General features: G+C 37.6%; 1 protein-coding gene across 1 annotated transcript; it reads left to right on the top strand.

Annotated features, from left to right (window-relative positions):
- The first annotated feature begins 4327 nt into the window (after positions 1 to 4327).
- prelp (proline/arginine-rich end leucine-rich repeat protein) lies at positions 4328 to 9879 on the top strand. Its single transcript, XM_058791632.1, has 4 exons — positions 4328 to 4782; positions 4861 to 5076; positions 8085 to 9067; positions 9145 to 9879. The coding sequence occupies exons 2-4, from the start codon at positions 5054 to 5056 to the stop codon at positions 9306 to 9308; spliced, it is 1170 nt and encodes a 389-aa protein (XP_058647615.1). The 5' UTR covers positions 4328 to 4782; positions 4861 to 5053; the 3' UTR covers positions 9309 to 9879.
- The last annotated feature ends 1623 nt before the right edge of the window (positions 9880 to 11502 follow it).

Below are 11502 nucleotides of genomic sequence, written 5' to 3'. Positions count from 1 at the left end.
CCTCTGTGACTTACCCTCTTTGTGGAGGGCGTCAATGTTCGTCTTCTGGATCATTGCCAAGTCAGCAGTCTTCTCCATTATTGTGGTTTGAGCAACATAATCTCACAGAATTCCGTGTAATGTTCACGGACTTAATTAACCCCGAATCTGTGGTGGCATCACGGAATCGCCGAAAATTCCGTGATGGGCTCACAGAAGTGATACCAATGTAAGTCAGTGACAGGCATCAGCCGTGCTCCACGCACGGAAACCCTTAGCATCAATATGCAGACGCGATACTGGGAAATTTATCGTCATCATTATTGTTCAGAACTGGGTAGGTTTAGGGTAGGGGTGGGGTAAGGTACTCCAGTGAAAGTATAACTGCATCGGAGTCACTCTTTTTACGTGGTCCGATGCAGCGCTGGTGTTGAACCAGTGAATCCGTGCATGGACCACGGCTGATCTGTTAGCCTAGCACGGAATTTTCGGCGATTCCGTGATGCCACCACAGATTCGGGGTTAATTAAGTCCGTGAACATTACACGGAATTCTGTGAGATCAGGTTGACAAGAGATACCCGGAATTTATATTGTAGGGATGGTCATTTATTGAAACTCAAATGTAAATATTCTAATATTTTGTGATACTGATTCATGAGCTGTAAGCTCTAATCATCAAAATTAAAACAAAAAAAAACTTCTGAAATGTTTTACTTTACATGCAATGAATCTAAAATATATGAAAGTTTCACTTTTTCACTTTTAATACTTTATTGAGATGCACCTGTATTTTGTCTTTTTTCAGTTACGTTCTGCTCTCAAGGCCTATGGATTTCCCTGGGCATCCCCTATTTCCTCTCATCCTATGTGGGATTGGATCACACCACCCTCTGGTCGGCCATCTGTTTCTTTAATATATAGTAAACTTAATCACACTGCAAAGTCTCTTTTTATTAAATCTATCTGGAATTGTGAATTAACAGATTTTGATTTATCAGTCGACTGGGAGAGGGTGTGGTCTAATCTAATCTTAACTTCCAAAAACTTGGCTCATCGTCTATGGACTCATGTGAATTCTGTTTTGTCCTTTTTACTACAAATTGAAATTGTTAATGGTGTGTCTGTTGTTCCCACCTCCCTGTTGTTTGTTTGAGTGGATGTTGTTTTGTTGATTTGGAAAAAAATAAAAAAGTTGATCACAAAAAAAAAAAAAGAAGAGTTTTAAGACTAAAATGAAAGGGGCAACTCCCTAACATCCCTAAGATCTCACAGCACACGAAAGTGATCTTCCTAAAAACAGAACTGGACCAGAACCAGAGACGCTTCTTCACACAATACAGTTCTTCAACAAAAAGGACAAAGAAAAACACAAAATAAATGCAACCCAAAGCGCCCCAGTTTGTTTATTTAGAAAACATGGAACACTATGATTTCTGTAGAAGTGTCCTGTTTCTTGACAATCAGTTTAAATAGTTTATGTAAAATTATGTAATTTAAAAACGCTGCCTTTAAAATGTAAAAAAAACAACAACAAAAAAAAACACTACTTATATCAAGATACAGTGGAGAAAATCTCATAAGTGTGACTTTATCTTATGTAATTTTTTTTTTTTTTCCATCATAATGTGACTTTCTGTCACAGATAATGCCAGAAACAACAGGTAAGTGAATGTTAAGACCGGTTTATTGACATGAATGGAGATGCAGATCGTGAGGCGCAATGGCAGGTGAGTAGCAAGCACAATGAACAGTCCAGTGGGTCTTAGCTGAATACTGAGAGGTGATATCTTTGCAGGTTCGTGGGAGATCAGGGACCAGGAACGGAGGAGTGCAACATAGGAGGTTCGTCGGAGGATCTACACTAAAAAAAAAATCCAACTTTCAAAAAGTTTTACTAACCAATGTAAAAGTAGCCTGCACAAAGAATTTTTAGTAGAAGTCAGTTTAATTTTTTGTGTGAACTGAACAAAAATACTCTAAACATGACACTAGCAAAAGTTGTTTTGTTTACCTTACTTAGATACTCAAGTATTTGTTCACAACATATCCAAATGTTCTCCCAACTTTTCAAATTGAGTTATCTGATCAAACAATTTTACATTGAACAACATTGCACAAGTTCCCAGCATGCACTGCAGCTTGAAAACATTTTATGTTAATGTGATACCGCGAGAACCACCAACTCGCTTGGGACGTGGAAAGTGTCCGTAAGAGATGTAAAATGATGGCTCTACCCACAGAAGCACTTTCGTGCAAGGTGTAGTTTATTTACAGCACCGCAGGTATATACAAAAGTTCACGATTGATGGCGTGAAGAAATATATACACTGCAATCACCAAAAGACTCCCCAAAAAAATACAAAGTAGCAAAGAAACAACAAACTGGAAAATAATGATGAAAAATATATATACAAAGGGTATCCTCAATATACTTGCTTTGCTGGGTGTTTGCTCACGGCACTACTGTTGCACGCTCGCATTCGACTTGGTTAACAAGTGATAATTGTGAGTCTGGCCTCCCTTTTTGTAGGCCAGACTCCGCCCCTTCTTTAGACGTACCATTTTTAAAACAATACATTTTCTAATAACCTCCGTACATATACACAATAGACATATTTTAAAAACACAAACCTAATTTCAACATAATAAACACAAAATAGAACCAATAATACACATGACTGTTTCTCTTTTATATTCGTCAGTCTTCAACGCATTAAACAGTGGTTTCACCCGATTTTGAGCACAGTGCGCCGACGCGGCACCAACGATGATGGCATAAGCGGTTGACGCTCAATCGCTCGTTTTTTCCCCAAATCAGCATGGTGAGTATGTGTGTGTGTGTGTGTGTTGTACCCAGCGGGATATCTACTTCACAGTTAATTATTATTAAAATATTATCATTGTTTTAAATTTTACTGGCTTAATTTATGTTGCTGCTGCTGTTGCACTGTCAGTTAGCTGTCATGTGGATCCGAGTTCATATTTTTACTGATTTAAAATTTGTTGGTCCTCTCCATGGTTGAGAAGCGTGTGCTGAGGTTAGGTACTATATATGTGCATCTCACTGCAACTTGTTTAATACATTTGTCTATTAACATAAATGTTTGCCTTTAGTTTTAAGAGGCAAATACTACCCATAATATGTAGAAGGCTTTGAAAACAAACATAAATCTAAAAGAAAGAGGATTGTTAAAAAAGATTAGCAATGCTAAAACATATTTGGTTGCTCTAACAGATCTTTTAACACTCAGTAGATTGACTTTTATTCATTAGATGAACTAAAGTTTTTAAGTTGTCGGATGCTAGTTGAGTTAACTTAAAAAGTTGATTGTGATAGGTTGCGTTACTTTTTTTGAGTTAGGTCAACTTTTTTTTTTTTGCAGCTTAGGGGAAAGTAAACAGAGATGAGTAGCATACAAGAAGTCTGGTAAGTTCATGGTAGTGAACAGTAGACCGGATGATCTGACTGAGTGGAGCGTGACTTTATATGTGGCTTGATTGGAGACGGCAGGTGAGGCGAGTGTGATCTGGTGTGAGGCTGTGACTGCAGTGACAGAGACTCTCTGACACTTTCACAATTGACTTTTTCCTCATAACTGCAATTTTATATCATTTGACTTTATACCTTATAATCATGATTTTTTTTTCATGTCATATTTTTGACTTTATCTTATAATGGGCCTTTATACAGTATATCACATTTTGCTTTTTTCAGCATAACTTCATAATTATCTTATAATGTGACTTTATAGGCTACCTCACAACTGACTTTTTCTTATCATCGCAACTTTATATTTCACATTGTAACTGTAATTTCTTTTTCATCATAATTGTGACTTAATGTCTTATAATGACTCACAAAGTCATTTTACCATAATTGCCATTTCATTTCTCACGTCTTTGTATCACAAAGCTGTAAAGTTTTTCATAACTGTGACAAATTACTTCTCATAATCGTATGTTATGTTAACTTTTTATTGATTATAACATTATTATGTGCGTGATAGCTAATATAGGGTGGGTTTTTGTGGTGGGTTGAAATGGGCCGGTATAGGTCTCTAGGCTGTTTAAGACTTCCAATTAATCCCTGAATGAAGCTGACCACAATTACAGCCCACGAATGTATGATTCTAATTTAGCACAGATGTGCAAATCTTGGACATGGCCAGCGATCTCAGAGGAAGACAACACTAAACAGTCATTTTAAAACCTGCCTTAAAAAGCTCTTAAGACTTGCAACTCTAAAACAACATATATCACAGATATTGCTCCTCCAGATGTTGAAGTCCTTTTGGGTTTAAAATATAAGCACGAGTCTGACCTCACAGTGTGAATGTGCAATTGTGAGTGAGGGAGATAAATAGGTTTCAATGGGAATAAAAACCATGTTTTTCACATCTCGTCATCATTGCTCTGCAGCTGCAGCTCTTTGCACAAGGCCCAAAAGCAAGAGAGAAAAAGTAACTGTGACAGAGGTTACCTAAAACCTAGAGCGCTGAAAATCACAGTCAGACAATCCCAAATAAGGGAGATCATGTGATGAGATTTTTTTTTTTAACTTTAGAGAAAATAAGGCATACACCACCCAAGTATGCAAAAAGCAAAAAATAGGCAACTATCCAGTACTCTGTGGTTCTAAACTAAATAAAAAGCACATGATTTTGATGAAGTATCCCAAGGATCCACGTGATCGGGCAGAGGATGGCGCTGGAAAGAATTCTGACCCCACGCTTTCTGCACTGATCTCCACCCTGTCCCACCGGCCCTGTAGTCCTCCATACACACCCATTTACATGCATCAGTGAGTATAGCAGGGGAGAACAGATCCCGGTGTTAAGGGATGGACGTTTCGATTTAATTTGAGGCACTTTCCCTGTAGGCGGGGCAGGGAGACAGAATTGTTGACCTTCAGAGGGAAAAGAGGGAACAACCCAATAGGCAGCCTGCTTAGCAGAGGAGAACAGGGGAAGTACGGAGGAAAGAGGGGGAAAGAAACAGTGAGAGAGGAGGAGAAAGCAAGGTGGGAGAGCAGAACTCTGTGAGAGTGAAGTGACAGCAAGAGGATTCATCAAATGAGGGCAGGAACCAGCAACAGGTAAGAAACCCTTTGTTTCTTCAAAACAGCCATAAATCAGTCTCTAAGGAGACAAACAACATAAATACATACATAATAATCAGGAAATCTGTGGATGCTGGCAAGAAATGGCACATGAATTTAGCCATTACTTTAGTCCTAAAGTCTGCTTTCTCTAGCCAAGTGTCACTAATAAAAATTTAGTTAAAGCTTATAAAAATAATGGCATGATTACTTTGGCTGTTCACTCAGTACTTTCCGGTACTCTTTCACCTACTTCTTAGAGCTCAATTAATATCCAGATTTTTGGCATTAACACCTCTGATTGCAGTGCTAAAACAGGTAGAAAAACTAAATAATTAAACAACTAATTAGTAAAAATAGTTTAAAATAAAATAATTTGTAAACAATGATATAAAATATAAAAATGTAATAAATCAATATAATAACAAAAGCGTAAAAGATAATAAAAACAAATGTGATTTAACAAAACAATCACGAATTATGCATTGTTCACCTGTCTTTTGACCTGTCCAGGTCTATCCTCCTGTCTGATCTATCAAAGTGTGTACATTTTAAGACATGAGAAACCAGCTGAAAACAAAATGATGAAAGTACCCAACAGTTTATAGCAGAGTCTGGCTATAGGGATTCTATTAGGCATCTGTTACATTCATCAAACTTGCACCTGATATGTCAGGAGAAGCTTTTTTATTGATTTTCTGCTACATTTTAATTAATCGTATCAACTTCCCAGCAAGAAGACCGGTAATGTTTCTGGTCTGATCCATTACTAGGCAAAACCATTATTCTCTTGGTTCAGAATTAATATATCCCAGAGACCTCTTTTGTCTTTTTAACATCTTTCGACCAAATCTAAAACTCAACAGTTCCCTCCCATTTTGAGTATTGCCAGCGCTGACTCATAACATGTTTTTGTTATTATGCATTTGTCTTATGCCTAGTAATGACCTAAATCTCCTTATATGGTCACAAAGATAATTTAGATTTGTCAATCAGCATTTCTGAATAAATCAGCTTTTCTCAAAGCCCAGAGAGGATCTCACTCTCATTTGCACCCCACCTAAAGCAGGCATGCAGAATAGAACTAAATAAATCAACACTTTCCCAGGTTTCCTTTCTCTCAAGGCCTGAGCGCTGCTGCCTGCTCTCCATGACCATGCAGCTGACACCCAGCCAGGCACTTTCAGCCAAACATCTGATTGTGATCATGCATCAGACCCGATGCACTGCTCCTTGTTTTGTGCCTGGGTGTGAGTCTCTGCATAGATTTATGCATAAAATATCTCACTTCTCCAGTGAAATGATTCGTCTAGGCTAAACAATGGAGTTGAACAGGGATGTTTTTAGGGTCTGACCCATCTAATCGAATCAAATCTAATATTAGACAGTCGTAACCCTGTGTAAACAAGCCTCACAGTGTTTACATCTGTAGACATGTTTTAACCCTCTAGGTTTATTAACCCAAATCAATCAACCCTGCTTAATATCATTTCACTGATTTTTACCATCAAGTTTCCAGCACAATGTTTTTCACAAGTGCTGTATAAAAGAGTGATCAAAGGAAATTCCTGATGAGCTCACGGCAGAAAAAAAAGATGTTGAAATTTATCAGTCTGTTTATTTTACAAAACCATTTCTTTCCACTGAACCATAGTAAGAACAACAATCTTCAACTTGAGATCACTTCCCAGCAGTCAACCTGCCAAAATATTTCTAAGAGTGGTTTAAAATCACTTGTGAAATTATGAGGACCCTGAAAAAAAAAAAGCCATGAATTCTGCTTTGTATCAGAACATTCCTAAAGAGAACATCTGGGCACTTCTCAAAAAATGGAAGCTGAAGCACAGTTAGGTAATCAAGACAATGATCCAAAAGACATGCGTCTCCAAAGTAGAAAAGCCAGAAAAACAAAGCTAAATTAAAATGTTTTTTCCACTCAAAGTTCAGACATAAAACCAAAAGAGATGTGGCATAAAATTGTAAATTATAAAAGTCCTTGCTTTTTTTAATGGGATTGGATTAAAGTTCAAGTCCAACGAGACTGATATTGAATTACTGAAGCTTTGGTAGCAGTCATTGTTAAGGAGTTAAGAAGCAGATAAAGAATCCTCAATTAGACTGTTTGGCCTGATGAGAGGCATTATTAACACAGGTTTTGAAATATGAGTTACATGGAGAAAAAAAAAAAATCAAGCAACGTGGCTCATCTTTATTATTTTTACTGCCGCCAAACTAACTTAATTATAATTAATGACAAACATCCTAAAAACATTTCTGGCTAAGTGGGTTGGCTACTCTGTTTGATCTAGATTTATAAGTATCCTCTGAGTAATTAAGTAATGTTTTTGTTGTTCCAGCAATCAGCAATTAAACTGTTGTATTTGTTCAGCAAAACTGACACACAGAGGTGCACATAGCATAGTAACGCTGCAACTGTTCCAGCCATTGGCTTCCTCTAAGCTCCCCTGGGTGTTCAGCCTGTTTCCCTCATTAGGACTCGCTCTTTCCTAGGTCTTACATTGCACAATAGAGTCTTTATCAGAGACCTGTGCAGAGAGACCTGTAAATCTAGAGCTGCTTTTTTTCCAGTGTCTGTAGAAGTCATAATAATCCTGCCAAACTGGAAGAATACAAGACTGCATGCTTTGACAAAGTTGACAGCAAAAATTGAAAGTTTGTAGCTCTGTCATGCAAAAAGAAACAGAATCACAGAAACATGACACGTCTCCTGTAGAATTTCAAAAGTGATCTCAACGATGTTTTAAAAAAGTGCTCTTGATTTTCCAGGAGACCAAAATCTACAATCAAATTGATTTCTTATTTACCATCTTCCAAAATCAAACTAAAGCCTAAATCAAATAAATAGTGTCCTTTTTTTAAGTATTTGTTTCAATGCTTTAATTATTTAAAAAAATTAAAAAATAAATAAAAACTTATTTGTGAAAGAACTGATCAGCACAGGATAAAGCAAAATGACAATGCGTTCTTGCTGCTTCTCTGTTCAGGACCATGAAAGCTGGGCTTACATACTGCTCTCTTCTTGTCCTTCTTCTGATCACGGATGTCTGTGGCCAGCGAAGACCAAGACCAAAGCCTGTCCGTCCATCTACCACCAGGAAACCTCCTGCTCCCAAGAAACCATCTCCTCCTGCCACAAAACCTGAGTTCGAACCCCAGGAACCCACAGACTTTCCCCCTCCGATCCTAGGCCCCCCCTCTGAATTCCCAGACTGCCCCAGAGAGTGTTTCTGCCCACCATCTTACCCAAATGCCTTGTACTGTGAAAACCGCAACCTCCGGAAGGTCCCAGTCATCCCGTTCCGCACCCACTACCTGTACCTACAGAACAACTACATTGACCAAGTAACCGTAGACCCCTTCAAAAACTGCACTGAGCTTAAGTGGATAAATCTCGGAAATAACCGCATCCGTTCGGTGGAGAAACAAGTGTTTGAGAAGCTTCCAAACCTCCTTTACCTTTATATGCAGAGGAACGAGCTAAAGGAGGTGCCTGATGACTTGCCGGCCGGTCTGGAGCAGCTTAGACTAAGCCGCAACCAAATATCAAAGATCCCTCCAGGAGCATTCAGCAAGATGGAACATCTCGCACTTCTGGATCTGCATCACAACAGGATCAGCGACAGCAGCTTGGGCAAGAACATCTTCAAAGATCTGAAGAACTTGATTCAGCTCAACTTGGCCCACAACATCCTCAGGAAGATGCCTGCTAATATACCGAAGAGCGTCTTCCAACTGTTCTTGGACCGAAATAACATTGAGGAGATTCCACGGGATTACTTTAAGGATTTCACACACCTGGCCTTTGTGAGACTTAACTACAACCAGCTTAGCGACAAAGGTCTTCCAAAGTTGGTATTCAACGTGAGCTCGCTGCTGGATTTGCATTTGTCTCACAACAAGCTGAGCACTATTCCCCTGTTCAGCTCCGAGCTGGAGCAACTTCACCTCAACCACAATAACATTGAGAGTATGTACTTCATTTCGATCGGTTATTGTGCCACAGAACAAATTTCTCCAAAATAACACATTTGCTTATCTTTGCAGGTTTAAACGGCACTGAGATCTGTCCTTCTAACTCTTTCAACATGCATGATGAGAACGGAGCACCCAAACTGAGATACCTGCGTCTGGATGGCAATCACTTGAGTCCTCCTGTCCCCTCAGATGTCATCATGTGCTTCAGACACCTTTATGCTATAGTAATGTAAGATGGTTTGAGTGAAGAACAGATTCATAAATGCCTGTGCACAACCAGGCCTTCCTGTCTACTTGACAGTACTGATTGAATCAAACAGTACCAGAGATACAAGTAAAGAATGCATTTTTAAACAATGCAATTTTTTCCCTTTATGTTCAGGAATGTTTCATTGTGTAACCTAAAAACCTTCAATGCATCATATTTATTGAATTTCCTGCCTTGAATACAACTGAGCATGAGTATTCTGCATTAAACGTTTCTGTGTGATTATACAAAACAGAAGCAGCAGCTATGGCTGAGTGGAATTAATTAAACCCTAAAAATAAAGGTACATTAACGGACTTCTTGTGCGAAAGAACAACAAGCGTAGTTACATTTGAGGAATATATTGGTCCATATGGGGTAGACTAAAATACAATGAAACAAAATGATAAATGGGGGAATAACGTAACTACTGTGTAGTTGAAAATGTCCTTAATGTGCCTTTATTTTTAAGGTACTGTATGTAGTCCTGCCTTTATCTTGTGTCAGTTTTCTATATAAATAAATATGTATATAATAAAATGTTCCATTTCAACATACTTTAAAAAAGTCACTCGTAGAATATGTAGAATTTGCATGCTATATTTCACACTTCACGTAACATAACACAGAATACAACAATAAAACTAGGCAACAAGTAGATTTATTGTATAATTTACTATACAGCCTTAAAAACAAAGGCTCCAAACGTGGGCTTTCACAAAGATGCCATAGAAAAACCATTTTGGGTTATTTAAAAGAATCTTTCAGTGAACAGTTCTTAAAAGAACCACTTTTTTCTTACTTTTCCAAAGCCAAATTTACATGGCACATTTTTCTTTTATGTTTATACTGACACCTTGTGGAAACTTTGTACTTCATATTGAGTAATGTAAATTATATTGAGCTCTCTAAATGATTTATGCTATATACAAAATAGCCAATATATACACAAAAGAACTGTAAAACAAAACAAACAAAAAAATGTAGATAAATTATGAAAATTGTACATAGAAAACATGGAACTTTCAGAATACACTCTTAAAAATAAAGGTGCTTCATGATGCCATTGAAGAACCTTTTTTGTCTAAATGGTTCCATAAAGAACTTTTAACATCTGAAGAACTTTTCTCTTTCACAAAAGGTTCTTCGTGGCGAAAGAAGGTTCTTCAGATTTTAAACAGGTAAGAAAGAGATGGTTCTTTGAAGAACCTTTGACTGAATGGCTCTTCTATGGCATTGCTGTGAAGAACCTTTTATTTTAAGAGTGTAGTTATCACAAAGTGAACCGCTTAAATCATGTGACATAACACAATACCAGGAACTTTTTATCCAGTAATATCTATTGATGATACATTATTAGTGTATTCTCTTCCTGCTCACTGACTGCAAATGAATTTAGTGTTTCAACATCTTTAACATTTTAAATTATTAATCTAATAAGTATTTCATGTAATTTGTTTCCTTGCTGGGCAAAGAAGTGTTTCCACACACAGCTACCTGTATTGCTACATTACTGGTTTTATTGGCAAACATTCAGAGCAACTGTTGTTAGGAAGGACAAAAAGAAAACAAACTGCCTCCAGCATCAGGAAACAGAGAAAGAAAGGTCTGAACTTATTTCCTGTCAATGGAGAGCAACAGTAGCAGAAATAGCATTCTACTGGACCATGTACTTTCAAAAGCAAGCAATGCTCGTCATATGATTATGACATAACCAGTAAACAAATATTGTCACATAGCACAGTAATGTAGGAAAGAAAAAAAAGAAAAAAAGAATACAAATCCACTAAACGTCAAATATGAAAATGATTTTTGGTCACTAAAGGACATTTTATAGACGCAACTGTTCATGTCAGCTGCACTAAAAGGTAAAAAAAAGACACTTGATTGAAAAGGAAACTCCGACTTTTCAGTCAGTCTTTATCAGATGCGATGATTTACACGTGTGCAACGATTTAGAGATGCTGGTAAAGCTAAAGCTAGTACTAAAGCGGTAGCTCGGAAGTGATATGACGAATGCTTATCACTTGACCAAGTCCCTTATCCCCAAGAAGGCCCCTGGGGGACTGTCCCTGTGGTAAGTGTATACAGTAATCCACCTTTTAAACAAAGGCTGCTAAATAAAGAATAACCAAATGATGAAATGATGAGTAAAAGCAGTCTTCATTATTATTTAGAAA

The sequence above is a fragment of the Onychostoma macrolepis genome, chromosome 11, assembly GCF_012432095.1.
Source record: "Onychostoma macrolepis isolate SWU-2019 chromosome 11, ASM1243209v1, whole genome shotgun sequence".
In the NCBI taxonomy this organism is placed as follows: Eukaryota; Metazoa; Chordata; class Actinopteri; order Cypriniformes; family Cyprinidae; genus Onychostoma; species Onychostoma macrolepis.
Note: the sequence above shows the minus strand (reverse complement) of the source record. Positions and strands in the feature narration are given on the sequence as shown.